Source organism: Poecilia mexicana, unplaced genomic scaffold (genome assembly GCF_051168715.1).
Source record: "Poecilia mexicana isolate PSO_F unplaced genomic scaffold, ASM5116871v1 scaffold_3, whole genome shotgun sequence".
In the NCBI taxonomy this organism is placed as follows: Eukaryota; Metazoa; Chordata; class Actinopteri; order Cyprinodontiformes; family Poeciliidae; genus Poecilia; species Poecilia mexicana.
Genome location: NW_028263372.1, coordinates 34,641,961 through 34,659,405, shown reverse-complemented (window position 1 = coordinate 34,659,405; position 17,445 = coordinate 34,641,961). Strand labels below are relative to the sequence as shown.

The 17,445-nt window shown below is 36.5% G+C and overlaps 1 protein-coding gene and 1 pseudogene across 3 annotated transcripts; both read right to left on the bottom strand.

The window, feature by feature from the left end:
• Nucleotides 1-914: 914 nt before the first annotated feature.
• LOC106923711 (lymphocyte antigen 75-like) lies at nucleotides 915-6,161 on the bottom strand. 2 transcript variants are annotated; one of them, XM_088004483.1, is made up of 6 exons: nucleotides 6,068-6,161; nucleotides 5,791-5,980; nucleotides 5,144-5,344; nucleotides 4,216-4,424; nucleotides 2,939-3,267; nucleotides 915-2,010 (listed from the first exon to the last, which is right to left on the bottom strand). In XM_088004483.1, exons 2-6 carry the CDS (start codon nucleotides 5,919-5,921, stop codon nucleotides 1,819-1,821), a joined length of 1,062 nt encoding a protein of 353 aa, XP_087860609.1. In that variant the 5' UTR covers nucleotides 5,922-5,980; nucleotides 6,068-6,161; the 3' UTR covers nucleotides 915-1,818. The 2 variants fall into 2 exon arrangements, with proteins under 2 accessions (XP_087860609.1, XP_087860610.1); XM_088004484.1 differs by having other exon boundaries at nucleotides 5,791-5,974; nucleotides 6,068-6,157.
• A 2,283-nt stretch (nucleotides 6,162-8,444) lies between these two features.
• LOC106923710 (secretory phospholipase A2 receptor-like) lies at nucleotides 8,445-13,011 on the bottom strand (annotated as a pseudogene). Its single transcript, XR_015762600.1, has 5 exons — nucleotides 12,748-13,011; nucleotides 11,874-12,089; nucleotides 10,995-11,206; nucleotides 10,426-10,742; nucleotides 8,445-9,096 (listed from the first exon to the last, which is right to left on the bottom strand). The product of XR_015762600.1 is annotated as a secretory phospholipase A2 receptor-like (transcript).
• Between the last annotated feature and the right edge of the window lie 4,434 nt (nucleotides 13,012-17,445).

Below are 17,445 nucleotides of genomic sequence, written 5' to 3'. Positions count from 1 at the left end.
ATATATATATATATATATATATATATATATATATATATATATATATATATATATATATATATATATATATATATATATATATATATATATATATATATATATATATATTGAGATCCTAATACATAAATTCTGATTGTCTTATTTCTGTCTTTATGATTCAATCTATGGATCAAAAGGAAAAGTGGAAACAAGTAAAACAGAAAATTATGATGCAAATGTGTTTGTGTTACTTTGTACATGACTTTTTCACTTCAAAATAATAATCTCTGTATCTCTGTGAAATCCTTCCAGAGATCATAAATTAATCTTTAAAAAAAGATACATAAACCTTTAAAATACTAGAAATTAGAAGTAACTTTTAATATATATTATTATTTTAGACACCCACTAATCAATCCTAATCTTAATCCTTACATTGTAAACTAAGTAATTTGTGAATTATTAAATATTTTGTTTGGAACTAGAACATTTATAAATATATGACTTATTATTATTATTATTTTATTTTTATTTTTTTTTACAGTAACTTTACAAATAGCTCCCCATTAGTACCGGTTATCAGGCTTAGGTGTGGCCTTTTTTTTTCTTTTTTTTTCAAAAAATTAGTATTTCCTTACTAAACTTAATCAATGATTGTGATTATCCAATATCAACATTAATAAACCCATAAAGAAATAAAAAATAGTGAGGAAACTAAATGAAAACTATGCTTTAGTTTATGTTTGGACAAAACTATTTTATCGGTGAGCAATTCGTTTTATTTATTTGCTTAAATCTAATTTGGTGACATTTGCTAATGTAGGTCAATGTCTGTCTGAGCCAGTGTAATTTCAATTTTATTTATATTTTCTAGTTGGGGAAAAAAACCCAGCTATAGTTTGAAGTTGTGATATGTTGTAAAAAGAAGAGCAAAATATCCCAAATATATTTATTCCTTTAATCATTATAACTATCAGACAATCATACAGCAGATTAGCAACACAGGGACCGGAGGAGCTTTCTATGTCATTTTAGGAAAGTCAAAACAATTCATTTATTTTTAAAATCATTTTATGGTGTAACATCTCTAAATGTTGCAAACTGTCTACATTTTTACTAAACTAGTTTTAAGAAAGAATAAAATTTAAAATAAATTCTTAGCTTCTGCTGAAAAGTACAGATTTTCTAAGGTTCTCATTGAGTAAAATTTTGTTTTTCCTGAAGCTAGCTGGCTGCTAACAGTGAGATTAGGTAAAGGTAATTTTATTTATATAGCACATTTTCAGCAACAAGGCAATTCAAAGCGTTTTACAGGAATTAAAAGGAAATGCAAACAAAATAACAAACCAAAGGAAAGAGCAAAAGAAGAAAAAGGATCCAATGTTGATCTAAAGTATGTAAACTAGGTTCTCCTGTTCAGGGTTGCTAAGTTTCCTCTGGTCTAACTCCATTTCTGGGTTGGGAGAACAGGAGTCTAAAACAAAGTTTCAATCCAAATGTATCTGCATCTAGATACTGAAACTCTACAGTTTCTGAAACAATAAACTAAAGAGTGACTAATCTAACTCCTTTTCTGGGTTAAAAGTGAGTAGTTACAGTTTTTAACGAGTAGTAATATAACAGTAACTAAGTAGTGACAGTTCCTGTTGATTATTTCTGGATTAAAACAGTCTGTCTGTACGTCCGTAGTAATTCTAATCTTAATTCCTTTTCTGGGCTGTATAATATTAATCTACATAGTGCGTATTCCACAATTTCAGATACTACTAATAAACTAAAATAATCCTTTTCTGGGTTAAATAGGGAGTACGCCAATGTTTCTAACAGGTAAACTAAAGTTTAGGCAGCAAAACTGTAGCAGAGGGAGCTTTTCCGCTCTGAGCAGTCTCTGGGCTCCACGCTGCCGGTGTCGTTCTTGGATAACGCTCCGCAGTGCTGCTCCAGCATGGGGCACTGAGGCAGGTCAGAGGTCATTGCTGCTCCGTTCACCCACACCCACTCATCGCCCAGGAAACGGAGGCCGGTCCACACCTGCAGGAGAAAAACAGTGGCTTCCAGAGATCTATCCAAAGTCCAGAAAAATACGGTTTTCAGACATGATGCCATTGATTATTGGCAAAGAAACATCCACTGGAAGAGCAAAGCTGGAAGAGACGATTTAATCTATTTGTGGATTTTCTGTGCAAAGTAATTCAAATTATTTGTTGAAAATTTGCCTGTATGCAAATTATCTTCATACGGCATATATAAAATATTCAATACAAAATGAATCTGGAGGAGATGAGATAACTAGACTCACCGCTACTGGTTGAGTTTAAGAGCAGCCGATCCAGGGCCAAAGAAAACAAGAAAATGTTTGCCAAAAATGCTCTGAAATTTTTAGATTAAAGTCAGAAATTATTTAGAAAATACAAGGAAATTTCTGAGCTTCAACAGCCAAAATGAGCCAATATTCAAACATTTTGACATTAATTTAAAAAGAATGATAGAAAATCCTTCAAAATTTAAAAAGTTTAATATTTGTAACTTTTGAAGCTCAGAAATGTTTATTTTTTTTCCTAGAAAATAATAAACATTAATAAAAATTTAAAAAATTCAGAGTTTTTCTCACAAATGTTCGACTTTTGGAGCTCAGAAATTTCCTTCCAGTACTAACAGCAGAAATACAGTCAGGCGGTTTTCTGACTGTTTTCTCAGTCAGAAAACAACAATCAGAGCCAGAGGAGGATCTCAGCGCTGTCAATCATCCTCCTTCAGGCTTCAGTAAGCTTCAGTAAAGGAGAATGATTGACAGCGCTAAGACCCTCCTCCTGGCTCTGATTGGTTGTTTTTGACCTTTTGTGCACTGGTGGGTGGAGGTGTTTGGTTTTGTTTTTTTTCTGTTGGGACGTAGTGAGCATAGTTTTGTAAAAGCTACAAACTGCAGCCTTAAGGTCAGACCCGCGGTGTTTGAACGCACCTCCTCGGTGTCTGCCGCCATGATTTTGCCCATCATGTACTGGTGTTCGTCTCCAGGCTGAACGCTGACCAGGTCGAAGCGGAGGCCGTCTCTGCTGAGGCCCCGGCAGTGCTCCAGCGCCTCCTCCCAGCTCTTCTCCTCCGTCACCAGCAGCACGTTGACGTTCCCGTCCCACATGCAGACGAAGGGAAGCCGGACGTCGCAGGGCTCGGTGGCCATCAGCCTGCTCAGCGAGGACAGGGCCACGCAGTTGGCGTCGCTGCTCGGCTCGCCATGTTTCCAGCTTGTAACCCCTGAATCCCCCGAACTCCAGCTGAATGAGTTCCCACCTAAAACAGATACGAAGCTTTAGCGCATGTAAGAGTTAATGGTCTGTTTACAATCTGCAGTAAAAGTCACATATCGATCCTGTCTGTGTGTTTCATCGGTAAAGACAGAGCCGGCCCAAGGCATGTGCTGCTTAGGGCCCCTGCATCACCAATGGGCCCCAAGAAACCACCAAGCTAGCATGATTATATATTTAAAACAATATTGAATTATACAATCTAACTGCTACCGCAAATGGAAAAAATGATTTCTAATATTTTTATGGTTACAGAAATAATAGATCCACCTGTAGGCTTGCTGACACTATATATAAAATATCCAAATTGCTAACTTAGTTAAATGTTTTTCAATTCATACATCTATATTTTAATAATAGAGGGATTCTTAACCTAGGGTTTACAGTTGAATTATTGAAACCTCATTTAATTTATCTGTATATTTATACGTTACCTTTATGCATGTGTACTTTTTAAAATGTATTTAACATTTTATTTTTTCATGTCTTTTTTTAGCTGAATTTTATTTTATTTTAAAATGTTGATTTTGGGTGGAGGTGTTCAATGTTTCAATGTGTTCTCTATGTTTCATATATGCAAAAAAACCTTATATTTTTCAGGTGATGTTTCTGTCAAATAGCTCAAATAAAGTGGCACACTTAGTACCATTCTGCATTTCAAAAGCCAAATTTTACTTTATTTTTGGTTGCTGCTCCTGATATTATTTTCCAGTTAATTTCTTAAGAAAATTATGAGCTGACTGTGGATTTTCTCTCATTCAACGTCAGATTTATCTGCAACAATATTTGCATGACAGAAAGTTTACAACATCTTTAAAATCTGTATTTTCAGAAAAATATTTAGTGATATGTGGCTACAGCAAATCAGATTTTATATCAGTGATGTCTGAATTATCACTGAAAAACTGTAGCAGGTTGCATCTCTGGTTGTTACCTCCTCTGCGCAGTCCAATCCAGATGGGAAAGTCAAACTCAGTAAAGATCTGGTTCATGTCGGAGCTTCTGAAACTGGCCAGATTTCCGTTCTGGGACTCGCAGTAGTCCAAGGCCTCCTGCCAAGTCTTCGTCTCATTTACAAACGTGTATTCTTCTCCATCCCGACAGACAAACATCAGATGAGTTCCACAATCTCTGGAATAAATCCTTCAGAGAAATCAAAATAAGGTTCATTTAATGCAAAAATTATTTTTACAGTGTTCATTTAGAAAACAGTAGATTGCCAGCGTATAAAATAAAACGGTCAATCGGATTGTAGCTCATTTAAACAATGACACATTAATACGTTTTTTTTTTCAAGGTTTATAGTTTGGAGGATGATTGTGTTGCATTTTTCTATCAACTTATGTGTTACATAAGTCATATAGGCTAATGACTATCAGTAAGAAAAAATCAAAACTGTAAAAAATAAAAAAAAATATATGTGTATATAAAATTGTGAGAATAAAGTCCTACAAAAGTAAACTTTAAATATTTAATTTCTCCTAATATGACTTTATTCTTGTAATTTTATGACTCTTATTGAAATATTTTTAACATTATTTTCATATTATTTTGACTTCATTCTTATATGACTTTATTCTCAAATTACTATAACTTTATTCTCATGATTTTATTATTTTTTATATGTTTTCCTGTATGGTACTAATACTGAAAATATTTTTAGATAGGAAAAAAGACAATCATACTACATTAAAGCATTATCAGCTGTTATCTTAACACTTCTACATAATGTCCCACAGAAAATTGAATGAAAACTCGTGTCAAATTAACAAAGGAGAGCTCAGATTCATTTAGACTGAATGAAACTAAATACATTAGATACCCAATTAAATTGATCTCATCATTTCTTTAAAGTCCATTACTTTTTGTTACTGAAATAGACGGAGGCACAGTATTCCCAGTGTGGCTCATTCTTCCCCCAGTCTGAGACGCGATAGTACAATCCATCAGACCATTTCCAGCTCCACCATTCTCTGTGCAGGCCGACCCACACCAGGTACTGCTTCAAGTCCATGCTGTCCATGTCTGAGGCCGTAGAGATGGTGGCCAAGTCGGTGTAATAGCTTTGGAGAAAAACACATAAATAGTTACATTTGCTAAATGATCCTCCGTGGTGAAGCGTGAAACAGGCTCTGACTCCTGGTTTGGACAATTTCCTGAACGTCTTTTCTCTTCTACCTTAAAAAAAGTACAAGTGGACAAAACAAATCTTAAAAACAGTCATGAACTGGACTGAAAAGTAGCAAAGATCCAACTAAAGTTCGATCAAAAATGTTGAAAGACCTTCAGTGAAATTCATTTCATTTCAGTTGTGTTCTGATTGCCGATTATTCTCTTTCAGAAAGAAATTCAGAGATTCATCAATTAACGTCTAAAGTTTTTCAAACTCTTAAGTTCTTTTTACTGCTGTTTCCTCTCCATCTGTCTGTTTTCATTTCTGTAACTTCAGTTCTTGATGTTTATCCTTTTTATGATCACATAAAAGCATATTATCGTTGGAAAGCCTCACCTCTTGCAGAAATGCTGCGCCTCGTCCCACGTCAAACCGAAGGTGAAATGTATGTAATATTTAGTCGGAGGCGCTTCAGATGCGATCAAGCAGCTGAGCAGAACCAGCGATCCCAGGAGGCTGCTCTGCATCTTTTTTCCTTTATATCCAAAAAGGTTTTTAATTCAGCTTCACTTCATGCTTTCTTTTGCTATTAAAAAAGCAAAAACAAATTATTCACATGAGCACATAACAGATGTAAACTCTGATCATGTATTGTCAGTGTTAGGTAATTTACCAGTTGTCTGTCTTCACCCACTGGTTTTTCTTTCTGGTCTTGAACTAGATTGATGAGCCAACAAAGTCCAACTGGACGTCTTGTTATTTTAGGCCGTATTTGCCAGAGCAGGCATTTGCCTGGGAGACACACTTAAAGTCATCTATCACGCCCATCTCGCCTTTAAGACATTTGATTGCTGGCAAATCAGTGGAAAGATTTTCCTACAGGTGAAAAACAGGAAAATATTCTTCCTGAAGAAAAGGACGAAGCAGGGAAATAAAGGGATTACTTTGCCCGACATGAAGTGTTTCAACAGACGACAAAATGCTACAGCCTGGATCGCCTGGAGAAAAATGTCACAAAAGTGAGAAATAAAAGCTTAATTGATTAGCACCGAGATAAAGACGTGAATGCTCCTGTTTCCTCAGTCCAGAGATGGTCGTCCTGTTTTCTCCTGCAAGGTCACATCTGGCTGCAAGGTCACGGTTTGCATATTTTTCCTCATTTGATCAAGAATCAATGCAGAAAATCACACAGTCTTCAAACGTCTTGGTTGGAAAATAATGGAAGTAAATATTAACTTACATGTTGGACTTTATCACCCCGCTTTAGCCCAATTTTTAACTCTATTTTTTATTCAGTTTTAAACATCCATCACTGTGGGATGTGGCTCATCCACTAAACTCGCTGATCTCCCCTCCATTCAGGGCTTGTACAGGTCAAAGGTCAGGACAATGGCCTTTAACATAACTGGTATGAAGCACATTCATGTGGTGATAAATTACTATTGGTGTACCTTGGTTTGTCATGTAATTCCACATCTTCACAGAAAGATTAGAGGTCAGATCGGGCCGATGGAGCTGGTGACGGGTTAATGCTGCAGGTTAGAGTTTATTCTGACTGATCTTTACTTTTGTAAGGTAAGATAAGGTAATTTACACAGCACATTTTCAGCAACAAGGCAGCTCAAAGTGCTTTACATGAACTAGAAGGAAATACAATCAAAACTACAAAAAGAGAAACAAAAAGCTAAAAGTACAAAACTAGATATTGGTTCTTAATGTCTTATAAGAGTCCATAATTTATAAACTAGTAGGGGTTTCTCTGGATTGTACTGATCAAACTAAATGTTGGTACCGGTGGTTCTGGGTTCAGTTCTAGATTTGTACAATCTGGAGTTAAATGTTGGTTCTCCATGTCTGATTCTTGCTCTGGGTGGCTAAAAAAACCAACAGGAGTTTCTCTAAGTCTTGCTCCGATATAAAGCTAAATGTTGGTCTAACGTAGTCAGAACTCCATGTTATATATTTATTTAGAGAATAATGTTCTATTTTCCAGATCGTTCTTACGGAGGCTGGAAAAATGGCAACAAAAAAAAAAAATTAAATTTGAAATTTTATTGTGAAAAGTGCATAGACATGCCCTGATGTCTGATCATTTCAGACAGCAATACAATCCTCCATTCCTCTATTATTCCCCCAGCATTATGACTTTCTACTTCACTGTTTTTTCATGGTCACTCTGCTCTCCAATATTATTTAGAGCGAAGAGGAACTGAAGTCAGAGTTCTTGTTTGTGTGCAAATGTGGCAAATAAGTCTGATCCGGAGTCCAAGGCGAGGTTTGTTCGCATTAAATAAACAGAGTGCATGTGTGTGTTTTCAATTTCAAGGAAACATATTGTATAAAATTCATTTTTTTCACATTTCTGTTTGGGTCTCCACTGTTTCTAGAAACAGATTAAGAACTTGAAAAGCCACCCAGCCGTTTTCTGGCAGGAAGTTAAAGTTTTTTGGTGTCTGGAAAACAAACCATCCCAAAAACTTTCCAATTATTAAGCCACAATTGGCGGCCACTGTGCTGTTACCTAGCAACCCCAGCTGAACCCAGCCTCGTAACCTAGCAACATAACCTAGCTGAGCTCCAGCATGTTTGGTCAGCTGGTTTTACCACTGTACAATGGCTGCTGGAAAAGACAAGTGTCTTGTTGTTGATTTACCATCCAAAAAAACCACTTCCTGCATTTTTGCTGGTTGTGCAGGAAGTGCTACTTCTGCTTTTCAAAGATGTACAGTTGTAATGGCACATCTGTTTTCAACCATTTTCGCATATATAAAGGTCAAGTATAAACATTGAGTTTGGGGGCGTGGCCAGCAGCAGATTATTTGAATTTAAAGTGACTCTAAAACAGAAGCTCAAAATAGGCAGTACTGACCAAACAAAAACCTAATTATCTAAAAATCATTTTGTGGAAAACAATTTGTATATTGGAAGCATAAAAGGTCACTTTTAAGGATCAGTCTTACACATGAGATCCTTATTGTGAGATTCATTATCAGTGCAACACACTTCTGTGGACAATTTGAGCATAGTAGGGAAATGAAAGAGAATCACAATCACTTATTAATAACATTTATTTCATGATTGAATCTGTGCTCATTTTAAAGTCTTTAGATAAATTAATTTTTTTAACTGTTGACTTTTAGAAAAGGTGTGATGGAAGAGCCATTTTTATTCTTTTTTTAAAGAAATCATGATGACCGCAGCAACTTATTCACAGACTTAAACAGTTTTAGCCACTTTCTCCAAAGATAAAAGCATTTTTAAGAACTTAAACAAAACATTAAAACACATGCTGAACACTTTCTAAGGATAGTACAGTATTTTGATTTCCTTAAATTTCTATCAGCAAAATCCTGTCAATCATTTACTCTAACTCTGACAGATTAACTTTCAATTAAAGACTAATAACTAATAACTTAGATATGTAGTTATGCTTGTTTCTGTTAACTCATACTCTGAATCTAGAGTTTCAAGACAATGGCGGGACATTTCTGCAGGATGTTTGTTGCAGAAACACTCAGATGCTTTTGGTGACATTAGTAGCTGTAGCAGAGGAAGTTTTTTCTCTCCAGGCAGTCTCTGGCAGCCACGTTGCTCCTGTCGTTCTTAGAGATGGCCCCACAGTGCCGGCCCAGCGGGGGGCATTTCAGCTTTCCCATTTATCCACAGCCATTCATCTCCCAGGAAACGCAGACCGGTCCAAACCTACCAGAAGGAACAGAAATTAAACCTTTCATGCCTGAAACTCCTTCAAGTTAGCAAATATTCCTCCACACTCTGTAAATAATGTGAACAAAGCGAGAAAATGGCTCCAGAAACAACATTTTCCTCTCTGTTGTCATGAAGTCGCTCAGATTTTGCTCCGTGTTTTGCAGAGGAGGGATGGAGGCAAAAATGGTTCTTCTGATATCAAGACCGAATGCTTAGGATGTCGACAAATATTTCAGAGCATTGCTTTTTGTTTTCCATATCTTTTTTTTCCAAAAAGATATGGAAAACAGTTAACTACTCAATCAGAAGTACTTATTGGTATTAAAACAAGGTATGCAAAAAAATACATTCTGAAATCACACTTTATTGAAGATTCACAAATGTCACACACTTGGCTTTAAATATTCTGCTATTAGTTGAGAATAATCCAGTTCAGGTTTGAAAAGTCTAGGTGTTGTAGTTTTTTAACTAGAGTAGATAAAAGATGCTGAAGGTAGCAGAAAATTTGGTGGAATCGTCCTTTAGCCATTTACCAACTTCAGCTTCAAGAGCCACGTGGAAATATTTCCTCTAACATGGATTATGACCATAAAACATTAAAAGTGAGACTGAATTTAAGTTTTTGGCTTGATGAAACGAAACCATCAGTTCGGTGAGTTTTCAGTGCCGATGCTGAATCTGAGCGACGTTTGCACCTTAATTTAAAAGGTTGATTATGTGGCTAAGACAGTTTGTAGTTCTGCTGTGTGCTTGTCCTGTTATGCAGCACAAACACACTATTTACTTTATTACATTATTATTAATTAGCTGGTTAGTGCTGAAACTTTTTGGCATTGCTACTTTACCTTTCTATTAAAATGTTGCTCCACTTACTTTTCATATCTGTTAATCCTGGCTGTGGACAAAGTTTACAGGTTCCCTGGTGTTTTTTTCTGTCCTACCTTAAAATTCATGTTTTTAAAAAACAAATTAAATAATTTTCTGCAGTCAGATAATTGCAGGTGCTTGCTCAGCAAAAGCTAGAGACACAGAGGTGCTACTTTAAGCCAGGACCAAACACCATCTTGTGTTGGAAACATGATTTTACAGTCATTAGCAACAACTTTGTGTTTTCTCTGAGATGGTGGCTCTGATAACTTGCTTTTAACTCGTATTCAGTTTGTTGTGCATCTGTGTGTGAAGAGGAAAGGAAGTTAAGTTTCGTAATTTTGACAAAACTATGGTGTCTCGAAGTCTCAGGATGTTTAAAAACAGCTCCATCCCTGTTTCAAAGATAATTCAAATATGAAAATGGATCTGATTGACATTTCCTCCTGAACCCACCTCTTCGGTGTCAGCCTCCGTTACTCTGTTCACCACATATTTGTGTTCATCTCCAGGCTTCACGCTGAGCAGGTTGAAGCGGAGGTTGCTGTTGAGGCCAAGGCCTCGGCAGTGCTCAAACGCCTCCTCCCAGCTCTTTTTCTCCTTTACCAGGATCACGTTGTCGTTCATGCAGAAGAACGGATGAAGGGTCTGGCAGTTCTCAACAGCCAGCCTCTTTGTTACTGAAGTGATGGTTACACAGTCCTTGTTGTCACTCGGCTCTAACTTCCAGTATTTGTCCTCCTGGAGGCCTGAACTCCATTTCCATGAGCTGTCTGAAGAAAAAATGAATCATTTTGTCAGACATTTCTTTCCACCTGAGCTTAGAATGAGGAAAAGCTAAATAACTTCTGATGCAGCTGCAGCTCGTCTATCTGCAAATGGAAATCTTAACTTTTGCTCAGGATGTTCACTTCAAGCAGCAGATTCTTCTTAGTCACTTTCTGAATCCTGAGCAACTTTAGCGCCAAATCTGGTTTATTTGTAATAATGTTTAAACCACAACTGGAGGAAATGTTTGTTTTTACCATGTCTGTGAAGTCCGATCCAGATGGGAAAGTCTTGCTGACTGAAAACCGTCATTTCCTCCTCTGTAAAAGTTGCCAGCTCCTGACTGATTTTCATGCAGTGCTCCTTTGCCTCAGACCAACTCATCATCTCAGGTGTTATGGTTGTAGAGCTGTGGTTTATTATCTGACACGCAGCGAATGATTTCATTTCACAGTCTCTGCTATAAATCCTTAAAGCAAAAACATGAATAAAAGAAGAACTTAATGCTTTAAACCCTCATATCCACATCCAAACAAAAACATTGTGCTGTTAATTAATGACAGCAAATTCAAACAATTTAACAAATCAGCCAAAACCTGAAACGTCTTTACCTGTAAATACTTCTGATAGTTATAATTATATAAATATACTGCAGCAGAAATCAACTGAGCAAACTTTATGTTGGTCCTTTTTAAAGGAGGGAACAGACTTTGGTTCATGGTTTAAGAAATCTTGAGTGTTGTTTGTTTAGGTCTTTCATAATTTAGTAACTACCACAGCCACCACACCAGGAAATTAACTTTATCTGAATATGACAAAAGCAAAATAACTTTAAAATTAAATCAAGACAATCTTGTTTTACCAAATTGCTGTCACAGAGGACAGTGCAAATGCATGAAAGCTTTCCAAACATAAGGTTTTGTAGTTGTTTTAATTCCTGATAGTCACATCACAAATTAGATGTGGTGGATGGAAAGAAAAGTGAAAATAACACACAGAACTGAAACTATAAAATGAAGCTGGATGTGTTTCTATCGGCCGTCTGTAACTGTGAAGTCAATTTTTTGCTCCTTTGTTTTGCGATCAGCAGTTTTTAAAGATTATTTATTTCAGAAAAACGAACAGTCTCACATTACTTTCTGTTGTTGTAGTAATGGTAGCCGAGTACAGCGCACTTTTCACCATTATTTTTTCCTTCATTTGACGCCCATTTAATCTCATAATCTCTTCCATCGATCCACTCCCAGTCGTTTTGTTTTCCTCTGTGTAGACCGATCCAGGCTTTATACTCCAACAGGAACAGACTGTTTGCATGTTCCTGGTTGTAGATGGTGGCCAAGTCCAAGTAGTTTCTACAAGGACAAACTGTAGTTATTTTGTTTGTCCATTATCTTTCAGCACACACCTGAACCTTTATCATGTTTGCTCCTGAATAAAATGTTCAAATGAACGAATGCTTTTAGATCATTTAAAGTGAAACAGCAAAACATTTAAGCTTAATAATGAGGCCTGGCACAATTTTTTTCTGGGCGATAAATTGTCCCAGAATTTATCGCAATAAACGATAATATTGTTGTTTTGAGACCATTTTCAAGTAATATAATGGTCATAATGACATAATAATGCAAGTGCACATTCTCAGATATCAGTGAACCTTAAATTCTAATGAACATTTAACACTGGAACTGGAAGACATTTTAAATATACAAAATAAATAAACAGTCCAACAAATAAAGTGAATTATGAAGTCTCTGTAAACAAAATATTCCTTCTGATTGAACCAAAACACCAAACTGAAGACTTTAGTCGTCCTGTTTTTGGTAGCAAGAGAGAAAATGATAAATCATGCAGATGGAAATTATTGAGCTCATCTTAATTCGTCATGCAATTAATTGATATATTGATTATTGCGGCAGGCCTAAACTGGATCAGTGGAAATGAAACTAAATGATAGCTAGTACATTTGTTAACTCTAATCCTTAACAGAGAATAAAACAACAAAAAACTTACTCTCTGCAGAACTTTTGCGCATCTTTCCAGTTGTGACCAAATTTCATATGTTTGTGTTCGACTGACAGAGCTGATCCGGGTTCAGCTGCCGTGCCGACGGCGCTGAGGAAGAGGAGGAAACGGAGGAAGGTCATCAGCGTAATGAGGATGCTCATCATGGCCAAACTTTGTTTTCTTCCTCAGTGATTTAAAAACAGGCAGTCAAAAGAACACCAGCGGATTTGGTTGAAAAACCGTCCTGTATCTTTTCTCTGTGTTTGTGGGGTAGAGTTTCCCGTTGCCGTGGTTTAAGCTCACACCACAAAACCACCTTCAAACGCATTTACATATGAGGCACAGATAAGTAGTTAACATTCATGCCGGTCTAAGAATATATTTACCTGCAGGAAAATGAAGGCAGGATTTCCCTACAGCCTTTCAAACTGGAAGCTCACTGATTGTCCAGCAGCAAATTTCACTTCAACAAATAGGTAATAAATCAGAGGTGAACTCCAATGAAAGTAAATGACTCAAGAAAGAGTAAAAAAGTATTTGGTAAAAAGTTTACTCAAGTACAACTGATCAAATTATCAATCATTTAATATTCAAAAATTACATCATCGGACGAACCACAATAGAAAGTTAAGTTGAAATTTTGGTATTTTAAGGACAAAATTGACAATAATTTAACAATAAATAACAAAATCAGGCCAAATAAAAAAATTCCAAATCAGTTTCTTTCAATAAAAACTTATTAAATTTTAATAAAAGCTGCAGGTGTGTGTTTGTGTCTGGTGATTTTTTGTTTTTCATTCAGTGGGTAGAAAGAGACATTTCACTCAAATAAGAGTAGAAATACTTCATAATAAAATTATAAATACTCCTAAAAGTACATCTTTGCAAAAATGTACTCAAGCAAATGTAACTAGCTTCCCTAATGTTATTTTTCTGTTTTATTTCTCTCCCAAGCTAATAAATTATGTGCTTCTTTATCATATTTAAGACAAATGGAGCCAAATCACATTCCTGTAGTTCTTAGATTGATGGACCAAAAACACTTCAGCAGTCCTGCAGGACCTTAAATAACGAGAGTTATTTGAGCTGAAACATCTTTACATCACAAAGAAAACATATTTATTGCTTAATGGATTGCAGAAGGTTTGTCCAATGAATCTAATTCTAATACTTTAAGGAAAATAAGGTCAAAGATGTTGTAGCTTTGGATATGGATAATATCTGAACTGACACAAACAAAAGCAGAGCTGCAGCAAGTTAAACGCTGGAGGAGGAGTAAATGAAGTTACTGAGATTGAATTTGGTGTTTCTGCTGTTTAATGTCTCGTCCCTCCCTGTGTTTAGCAGAGCTGGCTGCATGTCAGGCATGAATGTTTCTCAGATGTGTCACAGGTTTGTTATTAGTGAGTGATGGAAACCGGATGGCTGTTGAGGGGAGGCGAGGCTCACAAACTCATTTTTCTTTTGCCTATCTCAGAAACCGTTCTGACAAACATTTGGTTTCACTGAGGGGGAAAAAACAGAACTTCATAAAACGCAAAGCAGGAACATCAGGGACAAAATGAAGTCTTTAAAACAAATATTGCTTTCTGAAACAATCCTGAGGATAATTTCCCAAGATGTTTCTGCTTCAAAGACAAACATGCTTCTAAATCAGGCAGTTACGTAAAAAGGTTTTCAAAGTTAAAGACCACATTCCAAGATTTTTTGTTCTCAGTGAGAGGCTTGTACCCCAAAAAGCTTGAGGTTTAATATAATCTTTAAATGTTATAGATGTCAGAGGTCGAGTAGGCATTCTTTATAGTTAAATTCAAAAATTATACTCAAGAAAGCAGAACTATTTTAACATACTTTTCCTCAACTTAAAGAGTATCCATCTAAGAAATTACTCAAGTAAAAGTAAAATTCAAGTCATAAAATCTGATTTGATATTTTAAACTGATGTCATCAAACTGTGAAGTTCTGTGCTTTATAGTTTATGTGCTAAACTTTACATAAAATTAATGCTTATTTAAAACAACATTAAACAACAAAACTGACGCACTAACAAGAAGTTTCACTTTAGCATAAACTGCAGCTCTTTGTGTTTCGTACCGTTTTGGTAAAATATGTTTGTTCTTTCTTCAAAGAAGCTACCTGTATCAGAGAATCCAGTCAAGTAGCAACAGTTCTTAGTACTCAAGTAGAAGTAAAAAGTACACCTGAAGGTTTTTCCAAAACGTAACTAGTTTCTATTATAGTTAAATTAAATTTAGGAAAGGAGGAGAACAGTAAACCTGATGAACCATAAAATTTGACCCTTGACCTTTCCATCTGCCTCTGCAGTGACAGAGTGAGGTGAAGCTGAAAGAAAATACCACTTGTTTATCCAAGTGGTTTGAGTTTGATGAAGACTGACTGACCGACTGCGTATCCAGTGAAACCAGTAAAGCTGCTTTGTTTTCCCCAAACCTCCACCAGACACACATATACATCGGTCCTGAGGCTTTCTGTAACAATTCCTAAGATTTATTATGTGGAAAGCTTGACCCTGTGAACTCGTCGTTTCTTCTTCTACTGTATCGCCGTAGCGACTGAGAAAGTGGAAAAATAGTAATTCATCAAGTTGGTGAAAAAAATAAGAAAACACATAAATTACTTTGGCAGGGGCAGAGTGGCTTTTATTATTTTATTAATGGCAATGCAAGTGTTGTAAAAAGCAGCACTGACATATTTTCCACTTTTTAAGCCACTTTAAAGCTTCCCCCGCCCCCAGCCCCACGCTCCCCCTTTAACAACAGCCCATCAATCAATCTCTGCTCTGAAACAACGACTTACTCCGGAAACACGACTTTTTTTCTCCTCCAGATATTTCACTTCTCTCGGATTAGCTGCTCTGTGCCTCTTCTTGACGTCACTCACCTTGAATCCATTCCCTCATCTTTCTGGATCAAATCGGCAAAGGCTGCTATCTCGCATGAGACGCCGTCTTTATGGCACAGCTGGCAGCACTTAGCGCAGTCAGAGTCTCTGGACTGAGAGCCGGAGCCAACAGCCGAGCCGAAACATTAACACAAACTCAGATGGGTTTCCTTAAACTGGTAAACTTTTAAGGATTGCAGTTTGTATTGAACTTTAAAGGAACCGTAAAAAGCAAGGTGTTCCTGTGCAGATAGTTCCACATTAAACCAGCACAAATTCAAATAAAGCAGTCAGAAAGGTTCAAGGTGGTCTGAACTGAGATTTTTTACGAAAATCATTAAAACTCTAAAGGATTCTGGGTTACAGCGTTAGCTTCTATCAGGAAAGAAAATGTCCACAACTGGGAAAATAAAAGTACAGCTCCTATAGGATTAGACAGAAAGTTTGGTTTAAATGCAACACGTGAAGAATCTCTTTAAAAGCAGCAGGTTGCTGCTCTGAAGCATGCACCTGTCTGCTAACAAGAAGCTAAAATCAAATGACCTTTGAGAATAACTGCTGCTGCCCATCAATCTGGGAAAGGCCATGAAATGTTTCCAAACTTTTTGTTCCATGATATTCTGCATAGGATTATTCACCTGCAGGAGACATTTGAACGGGGACTGTTACATAAAATTGACTTTTTCTTAGCTTTATACAATGTTGCGATGTTATTCACTCATCAAAAACATCTTGTTTTGATTCTTTCATGCAACAATTAGTAATCACCTGGAGCTGAGCATCTGATGAGTTCATCATATGAGATACTTCTCAGTCCAATGCTGCTAAAAATGGTTGTAAACAGCATGATGAAGGAGCTTCTTAAAGAGACAGAGGCCAAATTTCAAGCCATCAAACTGCAAAATCAAATTTCTTTTAAGTCACTTCTGATATATACAGTATTTTTATAACAACTGAAAGCAACATAGCTACTTGATTGTGCTATAAAATGGCACAATTGCTGGAAATACATAATATTGCCCCTTTAAGACAGCTGTTCCAGCAAATTTACTGCAAGGTTAAATCGTGCAATTTTCAATGAAATTACTAATAACCCAAAGCTCCATTCTCAGACTCCTCAGGCCTCAGGTAGCAGGTATGTTAAAATTCATAATAGGACAATTAGAAAAGGATGAGTTTCTTGGAGGGGGGAGATGGTTGGAACTGTTGAGAGAGACTGCCTCTTTTCAGCTGATAGTTCCAATCAATAATGTCCTTTTAGTGTTGTAGTTTGGCCGCCGTCCAGCAGAGGGCGCCGCTGGTCATCCTTTACCGGAGCCAGTTAGGAATAAAGATGGCGACGCGGCGCCATAACTTAACATGGAAGAGAAACCCGAGAAACGGTCCAAACAGAGTCCGGTGAGGGATGAACGGTGCACTTTATGTGTTTCTGTTTAGAAATATAAACGCCGGACATGTTCCTCAAGTTTTCACCTTAATAGTTATTCAAACGAGCTGCATGACGGAGCAGCGTCAACTTCTCAATGAAAAACAACTGAGATGTGCTATGAAGACGGGAATGATCTGATGAGGTTATGGAGAAAAATTATTACATAATGGAAACAAACATGGCACCAATAAGCAAGATGGTTTAATCACTTTATGGAGCGAAGTTTTTAATTCCACAGACATTACCTCTGTATGAACGTCTCTGTAAGTGTCTCACTTATTTTATTCTTTTTATCTTTTCCGTCTGCATACGAGCTTCCTGTTATATTTTATAAATATGTCTAAGTTTAACAATGTGAGAGCCACAATATTCTG

Coding starts and splice junctions, on each gene's coding strand:
- LOC106923711 (XM_088004483.1), bottom strand. CDS start 5,921: ATGCAGAGCAGCCTCCTGGGATCGCTGGTTCTGCTCAGCTGCTTGATC. Junction 3,268..4,215: donor GATTGGACTGCGCAGAGGAG/GTAACAACCAGA, acceptor TATCTGTTTTAG/GTGGGAACTCATTCAGCTGG. Junction 2,011..2,938: donor TGGCGGCAGACACCGAGGAG/GTGCGTTCAAAC, acceptor TTTCTCCTGCAG/GTGTGGACCGGCCTCCGTTT.